Source organism: Catharus ustulatus, chromosome 3 (assembly GCF_009819885.2).
Source record: "Catharus ustulatus isolate bCatUst1 chromosome 3, bCatUst1.pri.v2, whole genome shotgun sequence".
In the NCBI taxonomy this organism is placed as follows: Eukaryota; Metazoa; Chordata; class Aves; order Passeriformes; family Turdidae; genus Catharus; species Catharus ustulatus.
This window is the reverse complement of record NC_046223.1, coordinates 48462677-48488483: the sequence shown is the minus strand read 5'-3', so window position 1 is coordinate 48488483 and position 25807 is coordinate 48462677. Positions and strand designations below refer to the sequence as shown.

Sequence of the window (25807 nt, the reverse complement as noted above, 5' to 3'; positions counted from 1 at the left end):
CCAATAAACATCTGTGAACTAGAAATGCAAAAGAGGATTTCTGCACATTAATAGTTTGGTAGAAGAGGGGGATTTTTTTTTCCTTTTTCACAGAGCACACTCAAATAAAATCTGTGGTTTTGTTTTTCTTCCAACTACTGCCTGTTAGCCTGGGTGGAGTCTGTCAAGTTGGGTCAGGTATGAAAGAAAAACATGTCACTGTTAGATTTATAATCTCCATTAGACTGACAGCTCTTTCGAATTAATCCAGAATATTAGGATGCTCAAATGCAAACCTTTTTTTCAAGATGACTGAATTCATGTCACCCACTTCCTCAGGACCTCTTTCCACCAGATATCCTTGTTCTTCCACTCTTGTTCTTGGTTGTGATGAGTTTATAATATGTAATTATCTGTCTTGGTACAGTGGTTCCAACCAGCAGGGATGAGGGAAACATTTCTCAGAATAGTCTACAGTGTACTGATTAACTGTGAAGTGAGGGTCTGTGGAATAGATCTGTTGTACTGATTAATACTGAAGACAGGTGTTAAAAGGGTCTTCTACAATCGAAATAAATGCTATCATCTCTCACTTAGTGAGATGAAAATTACAGCTTCTCTTCTCTGATGCTTTGAAATATTTAGACTAATTTTCACTGGATTTTTTTCCTCAGTTATATCAAAGTGGGTTTGTATTAAACTAAATTAGACCTCAGTTTTTTCCATTTGAAGTGTTTAATAAAAACCCAGTAACCTTGGCTGTGTCTAGGGACTCAGTCTGAACAGATGGATTTGTAATTCATTATCTGATTTGTTGACTCTAGGAGGCTCCTGATCAATGTTAAATGAGATTGGGCTATCCTTGCTACAGAAAGCATTTTTTAAACTAGAAAGTTTAGAGACTTTGTAGAGGACAATTACTCTATATTATTTCATTAATTATATGGAAATAGCCTGTTGTAATGAGTCATTATTTTAGTCTGATGGGAAAAAAATAGAAGTGGAGCTATACACTAGACTCAGCTCTTCTTTGACATTGAAGGGTTTTTTTTCCAGAAAATTTTCAGTAAATTGGTTCAGTTCATGAAAGGCCTAAATGTTCAGTTTAAAAACTGACTAATTAGCTGCTCTGTAGACTTTATGGTGCAAAATTGCTAATGCCTTCAGCAGGGTGAAGCAGAAAATACGGATAGTGTTAGAAACAAGTCTGCATTTACATAAAGTGCACAGAAGTAACAAGCTGGCATTTGCTGTATGTAATATTTATTTGTGAACACTTTATAGTTTGTATCTGAGTAGTAACCCCAGCTATCCTTGGTCTGCCTCCCTTACACTCCTGGGTACTGAGTGATAATACAGAGCACAGACACTTCAGCACTATGGAATGAAGCCATGGGATAAGTGAATAGCTTGGACTAGCACGGGCAGCCATGTGTGTCACAGCTTTGAGTCAGAGGCACAGAGAGCAGTGGCACTGTGCTCTGGGCTACCCCCTGCCTAGATCAGCCCCTCAGTTTTCTCTTTGAGAATAATAAAAGTCCAGTCACCTGCAGCTCCCCAAGGAACTAGGGAAGTTAAAAATCAAAGTCATGGAGCAGGAGGATCTCATTGCATGCTAAAGCAGTAGACAAACTGAAATCAGCAGTTTCTGTGGCATTTAAAAACTGGAATTCTTTTGAAGAATTCACATAGGGGGAAAAACTATTAAAAATATTTTAAAAGCTCAGCAAATTTACATTAAGTACTAATATCTACATTAGAGGGGGAAAAGGACACCTCCTTTTATATACACTGATAATGGTCATGGGAGCAAAGGGGTTTTTTAAGGAACAGTTTTGTCTGTAATTTCTTAAGTGCATGCAGGACTTGTGACAGTGGCAGACTGAGCAGGATTTTGTAAGCCCCATCCTGGTGCTTAGCTGTGATCACTGGTCTTGAACACTTGAGACAAAGGGACCTGCTTTACATGGGTTCTGAGTTAATTTAATTTCCGCCCTGTGCAAATCTTGTTGTCCCACCAGGAATCAAGTTAGTGGGGCAAGGAAGGGTAGCCTCCCGCCTTAGAGCTGTGGGGCAGACACTCCATCCTCATGCATTGGTGCCATGACTTTAGACACCAACATCACTGTTAGCATTTCACCTGTCACTGCGCAGTTATACAGAACACAAAAAGGAGGTGCTTGTTGTACGTTTGGAAGTCTTACAGAAATACAGCCAGTACAAAACAGACCAAGTTCAGTTCATATATTAAACTAGAAAACCATCAATCTATAATTGTAACCATTCATAACATCATAAACAGGACACCATTTAATAATTCAGAGTTTGAGACCATCATATGTTATATTACCTGTATCCTTTCCACCTGCCTTCTCCTACTTACCTGGAAGAAATCGCTGACCAGAGTCCTTTGATTTTTTCCCCTCCAAACCAGAAACAACAGACCATTTCATGCATGAGATGTGAAATGCAAAGGCCATTGAACAGAGCACATTTTCACTGAGTTTCAATCCAATGTCACTTAACATGACATTGTGAATTATGGCCTAGAGACGGAAATTAAAACTCATGAAAGTAGATTCCTCAGTTCTTATCAATGGGTCATAGACTTTGTAGATGTTTAAACAAGTGCAATCTCTTTTCAAGGTAACATCTATTCCTTTTCTAGAGGAACAAAGCAGATAAATAGTCAATTTCATCTGTTAATAAAAAAAAATTTTCTATATGACTTGGTAAAACTTGTGTACAGAAGGCCCTACTGTGCCAGACCAAAAGTCCATCTAGTCCTGAAACCCTGCTGAAGCTAGATTTTTCTCAAGTATAGCATTGTCCAAGAAATTAAATGCAGTTTCAGCTGTAGAATCTAATTTTGAATTTATTTACAGATTACTCACAAAATTTAAACAAAAAACTGGCTAGTCAGAAGAAATATAAATCACAAAGCTACTTATTTGAGAAATACAAAACAAGAATGAAAATAATAATTATTTGTAGAAATGAAGGCCTTTTCCATTTCAGGACGAGATGTCTTATTCATATTTGAATAAAAAGAGCATATAAATAATTGAAATTTTAAATTTGACCTACTAATTACTAAAAACCCCTCAGTTTTTGGAGGTTTTTTCAAGAGTTATGTCCAGAGAAAAATGATAAAGGACATGCCAGTGAGGACTGGCCTCCTTGTGCTGTTCTGCAGCGACTGGAGATGAGCTGCTGCGCTCTGTGCTGGAAGAGAGGAGCTTAGGAGCAACACTTGCACAACCAGGCTCATCCAAGTGAGGAGCCAGCACAGACTGGTCAGGTACTGGGCCAGTGTCTGCCATTTTACAGCTGACAAACCTTTACCTGATTCTTAGGCTATCCGCAGGAATGAAAATTGCAGAGAGGAATGGAAACTTGAGGAGTCAGGACCAGGACAAATGCTAAAAATATTTTCCTTGTGCATTGGTCCCTTGGAAACCTACATTTCAGATGGTTATTCAAGTTCAAACTACTCCATCTGGCAAGAGGTTTTAGCTTAATCACAAGTGAGAGCAGCTCATCAGTAAATGCAAAGTGCAAAAGGAGAAAGAAATGGATGTCACTGGATTTGGAGTGCACCAAAACAGTTGTTCAGCCGCTGCCTCCTGCTTCAGATCACTGCAGGATGAGAAGCATGGCCCTAATGAGAAGGGAACAAAGGGCTGCAAATCTCAGCCAGAGGCAGAAGGATTTCTCTGCACATGTAACCACTTAGCACTGCAGCTGTGCTGACAACTTGTGCCCCAAATTCAGTAAATACTAACCTTGTCCACTTCCTTGCATCTGAAAGAGAAATACACCTGCACAGATGGCTGGCAGCAGCATCCTGTGCTACTTTGGAAGCTGAAGCAGAATTCTGAACCCCAGAGCAGTGCTGAAGCAACTCCCTTGAGCTGGTAGGGCAAGAGCTGCCACAACATGGAGAGGGATTTATTGCTTCTTCTCCCATGTCTCTCCAGATATGCTCCTGTCAGGGGCTGTTGACCCACCAGCTCTGCGTGTGGTGCACTGCAATAGCACTTGGAAGTTTTCCCTGCTGATCTGGCTGAGCTGACGTTGTGCTGCAGGTGTTTCACACATGAGCAGATGGGGAACACTGAGACCAAGGAGCGTTGCTTCTCACTCCACATCTCATTTTCCTCACAGTGGGACACTACCTTCCTTTCCCCATCAGATGCATGGAGTTCTCTTTTCTAGTGCTACCAGTATAGGTCCTGGGGAGTAGCACCTGCACTGGCAATAAAGAAACATGAAAAAGGAGCAGTTGAGGTTGCTTAGCAGAAAGGAAGATAATCTTCTAAGAGGAAAAGACGTGATCTTTATAATACATTTCAACTCCAACGCCTATAGACAATTCATATTGATTTATTTTAAGACACATGTGTATGGAGGACGTTGCTGATTTTTTTTCTGTATTATTTGAGGTGTTAGTGTCATGCTGCATAAATGGGTCAGTCAGCACAACTGTATTTAGCAGCTCCTGCACATAACTTTATAATTTTGCACCCTAAATTCCCTAGAAGTAAAGCTGGAAGGATAATTCTATGTCAAGTAGTTAGTATGTTCAAATAGGGACTGAATGCTGAGGCCAATTGATTTTGTACTTTTAGATGTACTTGTTCACTCCAGCTGCTGTGCTGCCTTCTTGTATTCTGACTCTCTTGTCATGGTATGTGGGCAGGGTTCCATTTTGGCATCCACATTATTAGTAGTTAAAATAGTTACAATTGTTGTGTCCAAAGTGCACTAATACAGCCAAAAATCCCAATCATCTTTAGAATTTGGCCATATGCTTCTAAATATTGATGGCAAGAATATATTGAAAATATTAAGGATCTCCTTTTCATTACTCAGATAAACATCTACCACTTCTGATATGCGCCCCCCCCCCCCCCCCCCCCCAATTTTCTTTAATCTCATTAGCACAGGAAAAATCTTCATATGCTAGAACTCTGAAAACTGGCCTGTTAGATGCAGGTTTCCAAATCAGTATCTGGCTTATGAAAATGCTGTTAACATTGTATCTGAAAGAAATAGCTAGGCTCAGCTCTTAAATTGTGACCCACAGTGAATGATCCTTACATCAGTCTGCAAATTAAATAAATATGGAAATCTAGAAGCAGTAATTATTAAACCCTACCACAGGGAGCTAAAGCAAAAGTATACTCTGGAACAGAGTTTGAAAGGACTATTTTGTAAAGTGAAAAATAACAAGTCCCTGCAGATCTAATAAGATGTGATAATTCCGTATCTGGGGCTGCAATGGATTCTGTGTATTAAAAGCTTATTTTCCTAATCAGAGAACTTAATATGATTCAGAGTAAGCATTTAAGAAGATCTCTTAAGGAGGGTGTATCTTGTAAGCTGTCACTTTTCCAACTTTGTGAGAAATTAGAGCTACTAATGTGTGGAAATGTGTTGTTGTTGTTGTTCAGAGGGAGGTTTTTCTGAAGCAGGGAGGGGAGTTGAAGGAGAGTACCATCCAGAGAATTCCTGATCACTGTAGGGCTTTGGAGAAAAAAATATCCAAAAATCAGCAATATCCAAGGAGCAAGTTATGTGAAATACATAAAAAATTGTCATGACAGCTCACTGTGTCTCTAGGAGAAAATTCAAGCAATATGTAGAAAATGATCACACAAATCAGATCAACTAATAACTACTTTTTGGCCTGATTTTATGTCAGGACTTCCGAGTTTATGTGATAACATAATTAATTCCTGAGATGCTAGAATTTGTTTGTGGTCCATCTAGAAATTCCAGAAATTTTGAAACTGCTAAAGAGTAGTTGCAAATAATAATAAACAATTATTTCACAGATTTTATACCACAACAAGCAGTTGTGCAGCTTTTCAATATAGTACTGAGCAAATTACAGTTAATCGAGAATTCCTGGGTTTAATATTCTAATTAAGTGGGTTATGCAGTTCAGTACTATGGGAACTCATAACGTGTTTACAGAAAGTAACCAGACCTGTACCCCTGTAAACTTTATTTTCTGCAAATAACCTAGTGAAAGGCAAAGATAAGCATATGTTCGATATTTTCTGAGTTTTGTATAGAACCAAAAGTCATGAATTGTCTAACAAAGTTGTCTAACAAAACATTAATCTTGGAAATGCTTTTGATGTTTTAAATTTTATTCCAAGGCCACGCTGCTATTTAAGCTTTTTTGACTATTTAAAAAGAAATTATGTCTTACTGTAAAACTTACCTGCTGCATTAGAGAAAAAACATAATTTAAGGGTTAAAAAGTATCAAGAAACTGTGAATTTAATATAAGCAAAAAGTGGCAGATACAGGGAAGACAGAGGGCCAGGAAGGAGACTTTCCATCTTTCAAAGAAGTAGGTATTAATACTGTCAGGTGATACAGGGTACATAATGGATGAGCAGTCTAACCAGCATTGCAAATCGTGAGTTCCCTTTCAAATTATGTTCCTACGGAAGTATTCATCCTAATTTGTTCAACGTGTATTTCACAGCACAAAGAATAAAATAGTTGTTCTTCTTTTTATGAAGACCCACTCTGATATATTGCATTTGAGCAAATGCTCAAGAACAACTTACAGATCCCTGAGAGCTTAAATTTGATTGATGATGACAATAGATATTAAATTGTGTAATTCCACTGAGTTATAACACTGCAGATTACTTAACAATTTATTGATATGGCAGAATAAGTTAATTTACCATTTACTGCAGAAAATGAAGCATCTCTCCATAGTTACAGTATTTTTACTGTATTCTCATTGAAATCAGTTTGATATTTCTGAATTGGGCACTTAAAATGAACAATATAATAAATGTAAGTATTAAATATCTAACTGGTGAGTTAGAGCCATTTTCTATTTAATATTTCATTATATATTTGTGTTACATTGTCAGGGTATGCCTGTGATGTCAGCTTGCTGTGCCAGCTCTGCCTCTGTTGGATCAGAGCCACAGTAGGATGGCCTTTGGAGAGCTAACTCCTTTTATGTGGCCGTAGGAGATCTAATTCCTGTGGTTCTGTGGTTTCTGCCTAGCTCAGATAAAGCTCAAATTTGCCTGGAATATACCAGAGTGACATACCTTACACCACCTTCTTCACACTGTAGACCTAGCTCTTGTGGGGCAGTCATTACACCTTATTAAAAGCACTCGTTAAAAAATTGAAATCACATCCTTGCAATAGGAGGAATGATGAGGAAAACAACAATATGGAAATCCAGCATCTTCAAAGCAGTGTTATGCAGTCACATGTAATATACCTGACCAATGTTCCTTATAAATAGTAAATATGGTCTCAGCAAACGTATAGCTGTGTTCATGGGAAAGCTGCTTTCCTACCTGTATGAAATCTGCCTTTTACTTTCTCACCTTAACTTGAAAGTAGCTCTTTTGTCCTCTGTGCACAGCTACCGCAGTTTGCACATTCATCTTTGCAGCACAAGGTACTCTTGCTTGCAGTAGACTTCGAGTTCTGGGTGTGACTGACAGCAAAAACTTCAGCATCACTTTCTCATGAGCCAAAACCAATCTCATTCAAAAATGGCCTTTAAATTTGCTGGGTTGTTCTGTGAAACAATCTGGCTGGCTGGCAGTGCAGGTGTTTAAGTGTAAGGGCTTCCTGTGGTTTAAGATTTGACAGACTCCAGTTGGTGCCCCTAGTTATTTGAGAGTGATGTGGCAACACTGAGTGGTTGCTGATGAACAGGTTTGCAGTGATCATGCCTCTGTTTTCTGTTTTTGTTTTTTGTTTTTATCTTTTCCTCAGGGGAAATCGCTCACATCAAAGAGGTTAACCAGTCTAGTGCAGTCCTACTAAAAGGATCACCTTGTAGCATGGAAGCAGACTCAAATCATTATACACACTTTGTAGCTCACTGATTGCCTGACTCAGAGGACAGTAGAACAAGATGTTGCATGAGCAAGGACCTGACTTGTTTTCTTTTGTGTATACTAAGGCATTACAGACTCCGAGGGACTCTCTAGCCTTTCGATGCCTCCATTTCGAAAACTGTCTGCTCACTTCCTCCTTCATATCAAGCTGGATCTGTGTCTTTTTATTTTCTGCAAGCTCAAGTACAGTGAAAAAAAAGCTTCTGCTAGGCACAGTTTATTAAAAAATTACGTCAATCAAAAACTGGAAGAAATGTAAAAAATGCATATATTAATAAATATACATATGGCATCACATTTATTGCACAATAAATTAGCACAGAAGGTTTCATTTCACTGATGTATTCACATTGAGAAAGAAAGCCTGTGTCTTTGTCTGTTGTCTGTATATTCTCTGTTAATGTTTCTTGCATTTATTTTTATACCATATTTAAAAAAAGAACACCTTTTACTCCAGATGTATTAAAGTTGATCCTTTCTCTGTAAATTTGTGTATGTTTATATTGTTGTTTTATCTTTCATTAAAAGATGCAGAATCTCTTTCCTTTGGGAAGTTTGAGATTTTAATATTGAATCTGAAGATTAGTCAAGAGCAAAATGATCCCCAAAAGTTACACACCTTGTGCTTTCTAAAAAGTGACATGAAATGGCATTTTCTTTCTCTCAGTGACACTTAATCAAACACACTTTATTGATAATAATTTACTTTTTCTTTCCTTTTTATCAAGCTATCAGTAGAGAGACCTTTCCCACTTGCTCATCATCACATAAGCAAACCTTTCCTCAAGCTCAGCCCGTTCTTTAGCAGTGGTTCAGTCGCTACCCACAGTGCATGGACTGCGCTGCACTTCCTTAGGAACGGACTTGAGCAAAGCTGGCTGGGAGCACAAAGGTGCACTTGCTAAATAAGAAGGACAATGCTTCTTTCTCCTTGCTGTCACTTGTGATGCCAGGCAACATTTGAAGCTGAAAAGGTAGTGGTTTGGGAGCGCTAGTATGCGGTCTGTGGAGTAAATCTCCGGTAGCAGTGCAGGAGGAGGCTGTCATTTTAATTCCAGGGGATGCTGTTGTGTGTCCACTGCTGAGCTTACTCACACAGAGACCTGTTGACAGATTTATGAGCGTGTGTTGATGTTGCCCATGAGACAGTAGATACAGAGCTTCTGAAGCTAATCTGAGCTGGAACCAGAAATCTGCTTGGCCTAAGAAACAACACTGTCAGCTGATAGAGGTGATGTGAGGATAGTAGACAGAATCTCAGAGTAGAAAAGAAGGGATGGGAACTAAGTCAAATGACAAAATGCTGATACCTCCAGGGCATGGAAGGGTGCACAGGACAAACAAGTCTTTTTAGCAATGCACGGAATAGACTCAGGAAAGCCAACTTTACTGCCTGTCATGCTGACTTTGGTTTGATATTGAGAATCTTGTTTCAAAGGGACTGTGAATCCTAAACACGCACACACAAAGTGGGATGGTTGTAGATACAAGCAGACAATCAACTTGAATGCCTTAATACCAGAGACATCTCACTGAGCTTTGGAAAACCACCTGCACTGGTGCCATTAGGGACAAGACTGTTGCACACAGCAGCTCTGGGCAGAAGGGAGCTGAGCTGCCTTCTGCAGGGAGCACTCACTTCACCACCAGTAGCCTGATGCAGCCATAACCAGGAAACCAGCATCTTTAAAGAGGCAGTCAGAGTGAACTCAGTACAAAATGTATTACATATTAATAAATGGCTGTTCCCCATATTCTGTTCAGTTGAGATCGCTTGAGGTTTGGGATTTCTGTTTGTTCATTGTTTTCACATACCACTGTGTTTCTGGTTTGCAGTTAGGATGGCAATTGATGCTTTAAAGTGTCTCTTTTTGTTAGCACAATTCTACTGAGCTTTTATGGAAATACCCCATCAGAGCTGGGTCCTATCAAGATCTTAGCAAGAGTTCCATGCAGTTCAACTCAAAATATTCACAGCCTAGAATGAATTTTAGTAAGTAGCCACACTGAATCACAGATCTTAAACTGAGATTTAATTTTACCACAGAAATGTGAGCTCTGAGACTTGAGCTTAGGGCCAGGCAATCCACAGAAATTTAAGCTCTGCTTCACTTCTCAATGCCAAATAGAGATATTTATTTCCAAGCTCCTGCTGCCACCAATTGCATCAACTGTTGGATCAGAGCCACAGTAGGATGGCCTTTGGAGAGCTTTGCCTTAGTAGTTAACTAATTAGATACCACTGTCTGCTTCAAAGAATCACTTCCTTCAAATACCTAATGTTCCAAATACAAGCATTAGGCATTTCATGCAACTTCACCCTAAGAAATGTCTTTTTTTCCAAATCACTTTGCAACACCAACTGGTTGATAAAAAGTAATGGAGCATTTGTATTCCTGAACCCATTCTGTACTTATTCTAATTCTTTCCTGTCATGGTTTAACTCCAGCTGGCAGCTAAGTAGACCATGCAGCCACTTGTTCACTCCCCCCTACCTCTAGAGGGATTGGGAGAAAAGAGGAAAAAGTAAAATTTAAGAGTTAAGATAAGAAAAATTTAATAATTGAAATAATTTATATCAATAATAGCAGTAATCTTAATGAAAATGAGAGCAAGAGAGGAAGGAATAAAGCCCTCCACCCAAGACAAACAAGAGATGCAGAATGCAATCACTCACCACCCACTGACCAATGCTCAGCCCCCCAAACAGCGATCAGCTCCTCTTGACCAGCTCCTCCAGTTTCTAAACATGGTGTTCTGTGGTGTGGAATATCCCTTTGGTCAGGTCAGCTCTCGTCGTGATGCTGCCTCTCAGCTTCTTGTGCACCTGCTCCCTGGCTGAGCATGGGAAACTGGAAAGTCCTTCACTTAGGGTAAGACCTGCTCCCCAACACTGAAAGCATCAGTGTCTTAGCACCATGCTAAATGCCAAATAAATCACAGCACAGCACCAGGTACTGGGAAAAACTGAAATCTATCCCAGACAAATCCAGGACATTTCCTTTCAAGAAATACAAAGTCTGTATTGAATGGCTGTCTTTCCCTGTATTTGCACAGGATTTAACACGATGTCTCTAAAGGAAAACCAAGCATTACTAATAAGGAGTTCAAAGTAGTCAGGAAGCTCTGTTAAGGTTTCATTTAGGCTTTTTCCAAGTGATACATCTCCACAGTTACATATGAGTGAACTGGGCCCAAACAAGATCAATCCTATGACTAGATGATTTTTAAAAGATTTTGCAATATTTTAAAATATTTTGCAATATTCTGATACTTCATCTCATCACCATCATCAGCCAGTGATACAATACTGGGACTGGAAACTCCAAGCAGGCACAAACTTCCTTTTGCTTCCCCACAGAGAAAAGCTAAATTTGTATTTCCAATTGCATACAAAGATCCACTTAAAAAATTAAGATTATCACAGATTAAGGCATGCTTGTACAATAAGCTGCAGTATGACTTTGGTTACACAGTAATTTACCAATTAAGAATGTTGATGAGGAATCTGCTCAGGAAAAATCTGCTGAGGAAAAAAGGACTGAGAGAGAAAATCACTCTGAAGGGACCATATTTCTTGCCTTCTAGGGAAAAGCCATCAGTCAGTGTCTCCTGGTTCTTGTATATAAAACAGCTCTAAAGCCTGCAGGATAAAGTGTTTGATTGTGCTGCTGCACACTTCAGGTGGTTTTGTGCTCCCAGATCAGCCTGTGAAGAAAAATGGCTGGTGGGAGAGGTAGAAGTTACCCTGGCACCTACCTGACAACAGCAAAATATTCAAACATTTTTCTGTAAGCAGCAAGTAAAAGAAGCCCTTCAGCCCTAGGAAACCAAAGAGGGAGAAAAAGGGACTTACAATAGTGATGAGGTAAATTGCAAAATGCTGAGCTGAAACAGTAGTGGAGACCAGACAAAAACTAATGAGTTGAAGGTGAACACAGGACTAAGAAATGGGAATTAATTGTGGTGACCAGAACAGAGAGCTGGAGAGCTGAATAATTAGGAGCATGAGAGGCAGAATGCAGCTGGTCAATTGCCAACCTGTTGGCCACAGCCATGATGAGCTGGAATTAAAACCTTAAAATTCAGGCAAGATCAACTGTGACCAGCGCCTTAAAACCCAAAACCAACATTTTTTCATCTAGAAAGAAATAATGAATAATAATAAAATATCTAGGGTTGCCTTTTTCAAATTACACACCTAATGTTATCTGAAATCATGAGACATAAATGCCAGATAGCTTCCTAAGAAATAAAAAACAGGAGGGCAACAACCAGTTACAGAAAACAAGACCTATAGGAATTAATTTAGGATGTTATTTATAAAAAATATTAAAGCCACAGCAGACCACCAAAGTGAGGAAAGACTGCTTTGATACATAACTGGAACTAGGAGTTGGAAAAGCCAGTGATTTATTTGTGGCTCTTCCAATTATTTATTTTTATGCATAGTGATTAACAACTCTTTGAATTTAGATTTTAAAACTGACATATTTTATATGTCTTTTCTAGCTGAAGATACATAGAACTAGCACTGCACTTATTAAGTTGGTGCATAACACTGGATTTATTATAACAGGGACATAAAACATAGGAATTTTACTAAAAGATTTTTAATAGCTATGGGGATTTAAAGAAAATAAGGTTTTAATCAAACATGTTCATGGGAAATTATTTGAAAGTATTCTCTGTCCACAATTCATTTAAGCAAGTTGCTAAGTGGTTTTGACTCACACCAGTCTGCCTTTTGATCTGACTGTGCTGAACAGATTGCGTTAGTCCCCTGTGAATTGAAGATATGCTGAAGTCCCAATATTACAGAGGTGAAGGGGAAGAGAGGATAAGTTCTCTGAGACTGGATTCCCCTCCTCATGCCCTTGCAGACTATGGAGTCCTCAAGTGGCATGTGTACAATTCAAAGTGTGTTTTTGTATAGACATTGACTTGAGGGCTGCAGAGTCTATCCAGACAATCATTATCTGTGAGACTACAAAGTTTGTTTCCCTAATGTTTAAACAGAATCTTCCTTACTTTGATTTATCCCTTTATTTTTGACCAGGCTGCTGCAGTCACTACAATAATGTGTCCCCAATATAAATGGACATTGCAACATCACAGCCTCCTTTGGTTTTCTTACTGGTGTTCTCTGAAGTGTTGAGTGTCTGGTTTACTCTCCTCTGGGCCAGGGATTCTTAAAAATTTCTTGGAGGATAGTGCTTGCAGGATTCCCACCAGGGTTTTACAGGAGGAGATTTATTGTTTTGCTTCTGACCATACTCACAACCACAGGACTTGCCCTTTTTGCAGTAGAAAGCCACTACTGAACTGTGCCACCTTATGTGGCACAGTGATGCCCAGATCCTGTGCAGTCTAGCATAGATGGTCGCTTCCCTTTGTGTGTAGCTGACTCTTCTTGGGTCAGTGAGGTGTCTTGAGTTGTCTCTTGAATAACATCATCTTTTTTCAGACCACCTTTCTCTTTTCCTAAGATTTTTTTAATTCTAATTATTTTTTATTCCACCTGTGCACTACTTGCAGTCCTTTTATCTGCAGGTATCTTTATGTGAGAGTGAGGAATCTGCTGGCCTGGTTCTTTAACACAAACACTTGAATGAGAATGAGTACCATCAGCACTATTTGCTGTAAGGGATCTGTATGTGTAAATTGCAAAGAAAAATTGTCCAGATAATAAACTCTGAGAACCTGCTCAAATGCTAGATGATAGTCCTTATTTACAAGTGTGGGCATGGACAGTAAATATCAAACAATATTAAGACACGATGGTAAATGTTACCTTGTTAGTGGCATTTGCACAATTTTTATTGTACTTTGCTCCCAAAATATATTCTGCTGCATTCACCTTCATTGGCTTTCTTTTTGATTTGACTACATTTTGAAATCTCTTGTTAGATTAATCTCAGATGTCATCTTTCAAAAGGGGTACTATTTCCCACCCTTCCTCTTAACCTGGCAGCTACTCCTTCAGTATGGGTATCACATAAATGAGGCATTTCATTATGCACATTATGTGTTCTATCCACCTTTTTATTCCTTTACCCCTTTCACTTTCAAAAGATGAGTGACAATGACATTTAATGTGACTTACTTTTCTACCTTTTTGCTGAGAGGAATGTATAACCCAAAATGTATGAACTCTTTTTGAGTTCATCTCTTCTAATGCATTGTTCTTGAGACAACTTTTCTTTTAGATTCTCTTTCGTCTCTGTCCCTCCCCATTTGCAACATCTTTTTTAGTATTCTTCATCTTTTATGGTTTTTTTTCCTTTGTTTCTCTGATTCTTGCACTATTGATCTCTCCTGCATGGTCTTATGGTGCTCACTAAGGTTCTTTATATTTACCTTCTTTGTTTTATCCTTCTTGGAACTAAAACAAATTAGAAAAAAAAATCCAAAACAAAACAGAAAGCATTAAAAGAAAGGTAGATCAGCAATAGGGCAGGGGCTGATATGGATGCACAATGTGCCTCTGACTCTGTTCTGATCTCAGAGGCCCATCCTTCTCCCAGCAGTCTGCTTGTTCCCTTCCCCACCCTGTTCCCAGGAGCTCTCCACTCCTACAACCACTGCTCCCCCCAGGCTGAAGGAGAAGGGGCGTGGGGCAATGTCCTGAGGAGAAGGGTACCTGTACATGGCAGGGACATCCTTCCTCTCTGCTGGGGAGGTGTCTCTGGGAAGCTCAGGAGATATGAGGGAGTCAGTAATTCCTCTGCTTGGGTGAATGCAGACAGACAAAAAGTGTGACTTTTGCCTCCTCTCGTGCCCGGGACTGATGGAAGGAAGGGGATTGGTACTTGGGCTGCTCATTCCCAGCATCACAATTTGGAATAAGTAAGGAGCTTGAACTTCTTCCATGGTAAGAATGAAGTCTTCCATGGTAAGAGGTGAGGGTGTCCACAGAATGTCTCTGTTATCAAAGAAAGTGCCTGTGGGAGGCAGGAACAAAGATTAAAGCCCAAGACTAGGAAATATTTCTAAGTCGTGGTCCACACTGGTCTGGGTGATAGCTCCAGTGACACCAGTGAACAGGCCTGTGGAAGTTCATGTTGTGCCTAAATCACAGATAAAATTTTTGGGGGGAGGAGGCACAAATGTGGAATTTCATTAATGGATAAAGTAAACTGCTGATACAGTTCAGACAATTAGGCAGATATGCTCACTTAATGAAGCAATTGGTTTCCAGAAAGTTGTTTTTAGGGAATTGTTAAGTTTTTAATTCCTAAGTAATTTTGGGTGACTCCATTTCTGAAGTAGTTCAGCAATTTTTCTTGAGTAGCAAGGTTTTACCTTATCTCTCTTCCTTTGATTTCCTTCTCAACTGTTTTCCCTATCCTTTTCTGAGAGTGTGGGAGACTCCAGCCATAAGGGAGTAGCTGAAGCTGCTCTCCTACCAGTGCATTTGTGTGCAGAGGGAATTTTCACTTTCATCTTTATTTTTTGTCCTGTAATGAGAAAATTGAAATACCAGACTTTCACTTTGTTCCAAAGGGGCTTCTTCCCAGTGCAATTCCCATTGTACAGACCCATATTATCTACCTTTTCTGTATACTTGTAGTATTGGGGGAAAAAAAGACACGTCCTCACCCCCAACCAACTAAAACAAACCATAAAGGAAGATACGAATTTTAAATATCTCTTCTGCTGCTGGTTAAAGATAAGTGGAACAGCAGAAAAATACTCTCTCAAACCTCATTGCTGTATTAAAACTGTACTTTGGGATTCACATCTGCAAAGAGTACTGTTTTTTTCCTGCCCCAAAGCATACTTCCACTGAAATCAGAGATGTGAAACTTTTAAGACTGGCTTTAAAATACAGTTATCCTTTGTTCCTAAAATTGTGCTTACTAGCTGAATGTCAGTGGTAGAATCTCTTTGGTACAGGAGGGTTGGTAGTAGTGTGGGTTTGGGGTTGTTTTTTGAAAGATGGTTTGGATTTCTCCTGATTCTTCTCTCACCCCAGACCACAGCAAGTGCTGGAAATGTACCTTTGTCTCTAGAAAGTTTTTTAAGATAATGTCTGTCCATGAAAGCATGGACTAGGTGGAGTGGCTTTGATTATTTTGTGTCTTTTAATAAGAAAGAAAAAAGCAAGGGTTTATAAGCCAGAAGACTTCAAGGAATATGAGAGAGGGAGTGATAAAAATAACCAAAGCAGCTGTTTTTATTTTGCATCTAAAGAAAGATTTGAATATGTTACACTAATGGCATTGTGGGGGAAAAAAATGAGAAAGGAAAAAAAGGGGGGGAAAAAAAGAAAAAAAAGCAAGAAAGAGGAGACAAGAGAAAACCTTTCCATGCCCAATGTGGTGGAGATATCTGATGTTGCCTGGAGAAGCTTCATCCTTTTCAGCTCCTGAGAGCTTCTGCACCAGGATGGAGGTCATTACTCCTCATTATTAAGGCCTTGCCATCTTGTGCATACAGCAGCAGCTCTACCAGAGAAAACCTGTCTGCAGCAGTCAGCATCAGTCCTTCATGTAACATAGAAATGGTTTTTTTTAGCAACTCCATCCCCTGCATAGTCCTACTTTCTATTGTATTGGTACTGACATGGTAGGACCAGCATGGCCAGTGTATCAGCACTGATCTGCTGCACTGCTACTGCAGTTTCCTGCTAAGGAAAAATGTGTAATCTGAACGGTACTAATATGAACTGTGTAACGCTTGCTACAAAAAATATTCATTAGAGAAATTTACTCGATGGGACTATTTTGGTCTTCATTATACCCCATTATTTGAGAAAACTAAATAGAGCATAAAATCAGAAACAAAGGAAGGAAGTCAAAGCACTTTTTTTTTTTTTTTTTTTTTTTTTTTTTTACCACAGTAGAGCAAACTAGTTAGGTATTATCAAAAGCCGGGTGATTTTTTTTTTTCTTCCTTTTTCCTCCCATAGTCCTGACGTTATCATATACCTCTTTTTCTATTTGACATTTTCGGTTTTCTTTCACGCGGATTCTTGCTGATGTACGTGCTGACAAGTGATCGATATTCTTCGGGAATAAACAAACCCGATATTACACCTCCTCTGAGCCCGCCGCTGCGGTGATGCTGGAAGCGGCGGGGCAGCAATCCCGGGTTCCCCCGGCAGCTCCAGCGCCCGGAGCCTCGGCCGGGTGAGCGCGGCTCGGGCGGGGCTGGGACAGTGCGGGGCAGCAGTGACACCTGCGGGTACGCGCAGGAACCGCGGCACAGGGATGCTGCTGTGGCACAGGGATGCTGCTGCGGCACAGGGATGCTGCTGTGGCACAGGGATGCTGGTTCTGCCAGGGATGCTGGCTCGGCCTGGGGACAGCACCCTGCACCTCTGTGGCCGCGCTCACACCAGCGCTCCCTGTCCCCTGCCCTAGCCGGGGACAAATGAGCCATCTTTTGTCACATCCCGACAGAAAGACCATGGAAGACTTTTGTCAGGTTACATCAGAGGATACCGTCTGCTTTTAAGAGGATTCCTGGGAACCAGAGTTTCTGAACTACATGAGTTCCTTCTAGGATGTTGGGGTTTTACCAAGATATATTTGGGTTGTCCGAAATTTGCTTCAGTAGCCAGTGGCACTTGGTTTAAGAAGAAAAAAAATTAAAGTGCTGTGCAACCAAATATAAAGTATCCTCAAGGAGGAAGAAATAGCGACAGCCATGGCCAAAACTGGTACATCAAGGTCTGATTCATCAAGGTCTGACTCTGGAGACATGCAGAGGCTGAGGATGGAATAAGCAGTTCTACTAGTATCATGTCCCCAGCAAACTTGACTGCCCCCCTTCCAGCTCGCTGCCCACAGGGAAGGGGAGTTCGGAAGAAATGCGTGGGAGCACATAGTTGTTCTTGTTTTCCTCCAGGGCAATGAGATTTTGGACCTATGATCTGTAAGCAAACAAGCTGTTCACAAGGAAACCCATTGCCGTCTACTTCTTGTTTTAGAGAACCTCTTAACAAAGACCAAAATATAACTGGTTAACAGCTGCCAGACTGCAGCAGTATGGTCTGTATTGCTCTCCATGCTTCATTTGTTCTTCATTTGTTCATTTCTGTACTTGCTAAGAATGAGAAACCAAATCTAAAAACTCAACTTGATTTTCCTGGGCTTTCACCTTGCATTGATTTTGGCTTTTCTCCTCTTCTCCAGAGCCCCCTACTGCCTCTGATGGGATTGCTAAGAAACTCTGACTCTGTTTTTCAACCTGTTTTAATCCCATTTTTTATATATCCCATTCCAGCTTTACCAAAGAACCTGCACTCTGCCTGTAAGGACAATAGGCAAACCAGGAATAGGCACCCTGAGGTCATTACCTCAGGCACTGAACCATTTTGGGGAGGTTTTCCTGTTGAGAATCATGTGTGAGGAGGATCTACTGTCCAGTTTTGAAAGCTGGAGGATGAAAGAAATACTTTCTCTCCAATAGTAATAGACATTATTTATATTAGACATTAGACATTATATATATAAATAACCTTAATAACATGTATAATGAAAAATACTTTAGGTATTTGTATGTAGTATTGTTTTATGTCTGGAGTTGATATTGTGGGAAAAACTGCCTTGGCTTTAGGGGATGGAGAAGTTTGTCTTTGCTTGGATATATAGCACTACCCTTTGGGATGGTGTCATTTGCTAATTCCTGCCACATGTTCTTATGAGTAGGATGTTTTTGTTTCCTTACTGTGTGTCTCCCCTCAAGTCCTGCTGGGTAATATTTCAGATGGTCACGGTCAGAAAAAGCATGTGACAACTTCCAGATGTTCAAATAATCAAAGCGATCTGCAGATCTAAGGGAGCACACCAACAAACAAATGGAGGATAACTTGAAGGGCTGCAGTCTAGGTGGGGGGTCACGTTCAGAGGTGGTGTAGCAGGCTGAAAGATAGTCTTTTAATATCTGGAGAATTCACTGATCTCTAGATCATTTTCTAAAAATGAGGTAGTCTGATGATGTGGCTGGGCAGGCAGCAAAAACCTAAATCATGGGGTCTGGTTGTGGTTTTCCCACAGCTTGGAGCAGAACTGGCTTCCCTGGGGAGCAAGGAAGGCTCTCGGTTGTGCACCATAGCTCTGAGCTGAGCTGGCCTCTGGGCTCCAACTTGCGTGATGCATCTGAGACTAAGAAATGTGAGCATGCCCTGCTGTTGTCCACACCACCACGGCATCTGGAGCTACATCCTTGCTGAGTTGGTGGTGTCTGAGACAATGCAGTGCTCAACTGAGAGAGGGAAGGACACATCTCAGCTCAGAGAAACATGTATGCTTCTGTTTTGCTCCAACCTGGCTCGTATTGGCATCTGTTTGGGTCCTAATAGCTAGTTCTAAGCTGAATTTGGGGAGCCCTTGTATGAAGCCCTTTATCATCCCAGGTGATTTTTGTTAGTCTATTCTCTCAGGTTTAGAGAAACAGACGTGACAATTAAAAATGTGTGGTGGGACACAGAATTCCTCTGAGAATGTTAAACCATTCATCATCGAGATTTAAAAGACTCATATTAGTCACTGGTGACCTGGTATTTGTAGAGGTGAATGTGCATGACTGTGGTGCAGTGTGTGTGGAGGAGTAGCAAGAAACACCAGGATGGAGGATGCATATTGCTTCTGTGACACAGACTGAACAGTCCTGTCCCTGGTCACAGGAGGAACATTGTTCATTCCCCACAGGATCCTACAGCAAGTCTCCTGGTGCCTTTTTGTATGCTGGCATTTGATGTCACAGTGCCTGCACTGCTGGCACATCCTTTGAAACAGATGTTTTCTGCATCTGCCCGCTCTGTGTGCAACTGGCACAGCTCTGCTGGAAGATTGTTTTCCAAATCCTTCCAGTGATGGAAAGGGGCGGGTCGTATTACTACTATTATTTCTACTAGTACTAATTTGTTTGGAAACACTGCTGGCTCAAAACCTGGCTCAACTGCTGATGAAGAAGGGAAGATCTGCTCATATCGTGAAAGCTTCTGGAGTTTTGAACTGCAGGCTGATGCTTTTGAAGCATAACTATTTGGGACATTGCTACCAATGTTCTTTCCCCTTGGTAATAAGGCTTTATATGACATTTTGCGCAATCCTATATGGGTCTTTTGCTGCTTGGGAGGTAATGGTGTAGCGTGCTAGAAAATTCAGTTCCACTCTAGGAAAAGGAACAGCTTTGTGACAGGTTGTCCATCATCAATGGCTGCTTTTGTCAGTTGGGTTCTCCCTATGGCTTTCCTGAAGCACCTGGAGAATTTCTGACAAAATTTGGTTTTGTGCTAAGAATACTTTTGTATGTGCATGGAAGAGGAAAGACCAACACACTGCTCTCCTGGAGAATCAGACTGGTGCCTGTGTGCTTGTAGGGGCCTTAGCCTGAGGAGAGCATTGGTAGCAGCAGCAGGGGCTTGGAAGAGACGCACCACAACACAGGCAAGCACACAAAAGTGAGGAGTATGCTGCAACACATGAGAACACTGATACCTGAATGTGCTGCAGGAAAGTGGTGGCCTTGAAGAAGTAGATCATATGACAGATATTTATTGTGATGGCTCATCTCTGTCCTGATCCATGTTCGTAAGACTGAGCTAACAAGGTCATCTTATGTAGTAAACTCTGAAAATATTTGAGGCCTGTATTCTTCTACTAGCTGAGGCATCAACAGCACATGCTTCCATCATTTATAATGTGGTTTTCAAGACTGCAAGCTCTTTGCCCATGTCCACAGGGAAAGTTTTGATTATGTATGTATGGTATATTACAAATGGAACCTATTCATTGTACTGGAAGCCAAATTAAAAAGGACAGATGGGGAGATGTGATAAGGGAAATAAAGCTACTACAAACCAGAAAACTGTGGGAGAAACAAACAAAGTGACCACTATCTACCAGCTACCCATCTGTTGGTCATCCACCAATCTCTCTACTAGCTACTTATTTGGATGTTGCTATTTAAAAAACAGACCGGGAGCAGCATGTGGAGGTCTGGCTGGGACAAGAGGAAAGCGGCTAAAGGACTTTTTTACTGGCTGGTAAATTCATGCCTGGTCTCCCTTCAAGATTTCATAGTTTAGAAAGAATTTCAGTTTGTTCTTCAAAAGATGCGTCAGTCTGTTCTGGATTAAGAAGACAATATGCCTTCCACATTTACTCCCCCCGCAAAGACTGATTTTTGGAGGATTTACTAGTCATTTCGTTTCAGACACATTTCTTAACAAGTTGGCTTTCTTTGTGGTTAATCTTAGATTCTGTCCTTCCTGGATTCTATAAGGCTCGCTAAGTGGTGTTTGTCCTTTCATGGTCATTACTGATACATACTCGCTACACTCACCGTGCTCTACAAAAATTGTTTCGCCAAGGCAAAAATTGCAAATTGAAACATTCTCTAAGAGGGAGGACCCCCCCAAATAAAATTGCCTAACAAAAATTCCCCAACCATTTCCAAACAATTTAAAATTGAAGATAAATCTTTCCTTTATTACCAGATGTGATCTTCCCAAAGCTTCAGACGTGAATAATCTCTCCGAATTTTCCAACTATTTCTATATCCTAGCCATACTGAAACCAGCCTGTGCCCTTACGACCTATTCAGGAAACTTTGCAAACAAGGCCAATGTCTGACATCTTTATTCTTTAAAATCAATGATCATACATATTTTAATTTCCTTTTTCAGTTTCCATTCCCTTCCATTGCTTGTTTGCAGCTGAATCTCCATTCCCCCCCACCTTTTTTTTAATGGGAATCCAGGAAGTTCCCTCTATTTTCCTTTCTCTGCCTTTTCTTTCTTTATAGTCTCTAATCTCTTTCCCTTATTTTAGTAACCATCATTCTCTGTTGACTGCAGATCTTGGCTATATCCTGATAAAGTCAACAGAAAGGTTTTCTGTGGAATTTCAGATGTGTTTCCATATTGGTTTTTCTTTCCACTCCTCTCCTTTTTCTTGTTGATGCCTGGCTGGCCCATTTAAACAAACATTTTCAGAACAACTTGTCCTCAGCTGACTAAACTGGTAAATAACGGATAAATATAGTTTCAATTGGGAACAGCTTTCTGGCAAAGGATGGAGAACAGCACTACAGAAGAATTTTTCTCACCTTGAGTCATGGGACCTGTTTGGTTAAATTAAAACCATTTTCTTAACCTGTGTGTACAACACACAAACAGCAGAGATGTTCCTTTAGTTGTACTGATACTTTGTGCTTCCTACCATAACCTTGTTGTTGTGAAACACAAATAGGCCATTTTTCTTTATTTCTTTGAATCCAAAACAGCACAAACCTAATTTATATATTTAAACAAAGACCCAGGCTTATTTTTTCAGTCATTCTTTTTTCCCCCCACCACCTAGAAAGCTCTATCATAAGCTTCATGCTTCAACATGTAACGACAGAATTATAGATTCCTTGATGTCCTAAGGCTGGCTACCTCCCATCATAACTCAACCTTGCTGCTACACATTACTGTCTTCTTATCAAAGTGCACTTCACTGGGCACACAAAAGGAATGTTGCTATGTTTGTTAAGATGATAATTTGAATATTTGATATGAAGCATACAGAGGACTTTTATATATATTTTTATATGTTTTTACTCATGCAGAGGGGCTAGAAATCTAAATATTACAGTGCTTTTGATATATAGAGAGAAAATAAAAAAACAATTCACAATAGTAAGTCATTGTATTTTGAATTTTTATTGTAATAAATTATAGCAATAGTTCACACAACCCAGCTATTATCTCAGATTGTCTCTGCAGAATCACAAAAACAATCTGAGTCATCCCGACTTGATTCATGTTCAGTTCCTGTTTGGGAAGACTTCCCTCACCATCAGGCCGCATTTTTTTTTTCTGTGAAAGCACAAATTCTGTAGAACAGTTCCACAGCCTATGGTGGGTTCTGCAGCATGAATCATGGAAAATCTGCATCCCTGCTTGTTTGCAGCTGGTTATTTTTGCAAAGGTCCATGTGGAAGGAGAGCTATGCAACTTTTTCCTACATGATACGTGTCTTTTTAGGACTCTGATGGGAATGGATTGAGACTTACCAAACATATCAAAAGATGCTCAGCATTTAAAAGAGGCAAAAAAAAGTGGAGAGCCCAAAGCCAAGGCTGAGTATCAACCATTTTCAGAAAGAAAGTTAATTTGTCTTTCTGAATAAACATAAGCACAAGAGAGTTCTTTCCCTTTTTCTCCCAGGGTCCTCGTCCTCTTCATGGCCTGTTACTAAATTCTTGTGAAACTTTTATTTATATTTGCTGTGGCTTTCATTTCACCTACATATGTTATGTGAATTGGTACATGCAGAATATATTATTTTAATTAGTTCATGGAGCCGATTAATTAATAACTTGCTGCTCTTACCTGAAAAGCATGACAGGAGCACAGAAAATTACTTGCACTTGTTACCTTCCTTACATAATTTGAGAGAGACCTCTCTGAGCTGAAAATGCAGCACAGTAACTTTATATAATACCTTGGACATGAAGTGAATAATAATGTGTGACTTCAGGGAAATGAAGGTACGCAGAGTACCAATGACACTGATATTTCTGCAGTTGAACAGTTCAGCAGTGAGCAGCCTTGCTTCTGACAGTGTCCTGAAAAATTATGGTACAAATTTTACTATTAGTAATAGAAGCATAAGATCATCACTTAAAACCTTACAATGATTGCAAAGATGACCAGATTCCTCCATCTAAAATGGGGACTGAAGGAACTTTAGAAGCAAAAATTTGAAGTATTGGGTCATTTGATGTTGTATGACTGAGCAACAGTCATTTACCTGGAGGGCAAAGGTGAAGTCAGGTGCAGAGAAACAAGTTGTAGGGGCTGTATGGGCAATGGGGAGAATGCTTCACCAGGGGTCAATGGGATTAGACTGGTTATGCATGTTCATGCCCAGGGCATTACCTGTGTGTCAACTCCAGGAACAAAACTGGCCGGTAACTAATGTAACTGCTGGGAATATGCATTTTTGGCATGGAGGTCTGATTGCCTCTGTATGTGTGTTGAGCTCTGAAGTACAGTGTTTACTTCAGACACTCTTAAAGATTGCTCTGAGACCAACCAAAAGGCTGGAAAGAGACTTCAGATAGAAGTGGTAGGTGTGCCATCATTTAAGTATGCCAAGAAAAAGTTTAAGATTTTGGTTGTAGATGGTAAGTATTTACTCCAGGACTAATGCTCTTCCAATCTAGCAAGAAAGATATAAAAAGATCTGGTGGCTGGAGCTGGACAAATGCACAGGATGAAAAGGCTACACATTTCACCAGGGAAATACTTAGCTCCTGGTGTGGATTGCAAGAGGTTATTGTGGCTTTTCTGCCATTAGCAATTTTTAAATCGAGAATAGATGTTCTTGGGTTTTTTTAATTTAAAAGATTTACTCAAGTTTAAACTGGAACAAATTCAAGGATGTTCTGTGTCCTAAATTATGTGGTTAGGTGACCACACAGTGACTCCTGGTTTTATAATCTGAAAATCCCTTTGCTCTGACAAATAGGGCTGGAGGAGCTTTTACTGTGATTGATGACTTGGATTCATGGATGCGCATTGTGCTTACTGGGGTCAACACTCACCTTTCTTCCTTCTGAACCAGCTCAGCACTGACAGTCCAGGCTGCAGAACTGCACTGAGCAGACCTGTCCTGCCTAGCCCAGGGATCTCCTTTTTCACTTATTTCTCTCCTCCCAGGCCGGATCCCCACATTCCTTTTTCCGAGGAGCCAGGAGCCACCTTGAACCGGGGAACTTCTGTAGCGCTTTGAGAGTAACCATTCACAAAGACCTTACAGCTCTGAACTACAGCACGCACAAAGAACACTTTTTTCCTAACAGCTACAAAATGCTGCAATAAGCTTTGCTCCAATGAAACCTCTGTTAGTGGTAGTGGAGCTTGGTATGTTAGTGACCAAGGATTTGACTACCAGGTAATTGTGATTATATGTTCTTTCCAGAACAACTTGCATTATTTAAGAAGAAAAACAAACTCCAATCAAGCTGGTCAGAGGTTTGGAAATATTCAGATGCAGAGCTCCAAGCTTTAGCCATTGGGGTACATTGCAAAGTGCTGCTAAGCAGGCAATAGGCTCAGGATTTATTGCAGTGACTGAACTTACAAATACAGAAAGTTCACAGAAAATCTACTCTTGTGAACTTTCAACCAGCATTTGCAAACTAAGAACCCACAGATTACTTATATAATAAATGGATGCATATCTGTCCAAATGTTTAATAAAGATACTATGTGAGAAGCATGTAACAAGTAATTTTCCTCTGCAGTAACAATATTTATTTTCTATTGTATACAGGACAGTCACAATAGCAGTTTAAATCTTTTGAAACTTCTATGTTCAGAAGATGATATTTTGACAACAATTATACCCAAAATACAGGTAGAATTAGAATGGGAATTTTCAGGTCAGATGAGACTAAAATTTGGTATGAATGAATTCTCTTTAACTGTTATTGATATATATGCACCATTTAAACAAGGCCTTGATACTAAAAAGTAAACTGAAGTATGCAATATGATCCAGTAAAAGCTGTTTTCGTAAGTGCTCTTTGTTCCCTGAAAGACATGGGGATGGTGATAATATTGATTTTCAAAGGCCAGATCCCCTGTTTGTGGTTACTTTGACTTGGAGTGTCCTTGGCATGGAAAGGAGAGCACTGGCCACAGCTGCCATGTACCCCTACAAATGCGTGCTCCCCATGGTTGCTCTCTCTGGCTCCCCTGCAAAGTACTGATCAAGTGCACATGAGTTACAACTACACCAGCACAGAAATGGTGATTTTCATTTCCCAGTTGCTCCCAGAGGCATAAACACAACCTCCAGCCCCAGGCTGACACTTGCTGCCCTATTGCCAGCACAGCCAGCTCCAGATCTGGAAGTCTGGTAAGATGAGTTGAAAGTACTGTTTCTTCCACATGCACTCATGTTGCACCTGCA

The 25807-nt window shown here is 40.2% G+C and overlaps 1 protein-coding gene across 6 annotated transcripts in view; it reads left to right on the top strand.

The window, feature by feature from the left end:
- The window catches only part of RGS7 (regulator of G protein signaling 7), a 237265-nt gene extending 211845 nt beyond the window's left edge, over window positions 1–25420 (top strand). For 2 of the 6 annotated variants that reach the window (XM_033056690.2, XM_042779154.1), the window contains one exon: window positions 7949–8035. Coding sequence is in view for 3 of the 6 variants with exons in the window: in XM_033056687.2 (XP_032912578.1) it covers window positions 24550–24711 (162 nt within the window). In the remaining 3 variants the exon portion in view is untranslated. Of the gene's footprint in view, window positions 1–7758; window positions 7829–7948; window positions 8424–24549 lie in introns of those variants that run through there. The other 4 variants (XM_033056689.2, XM_033056692.2, XM_033056687.2 and 1 more) reach the window with 3 other exon arrangements.
- Window positions 25421–25807: the final 387 nt, after the last annotated feature.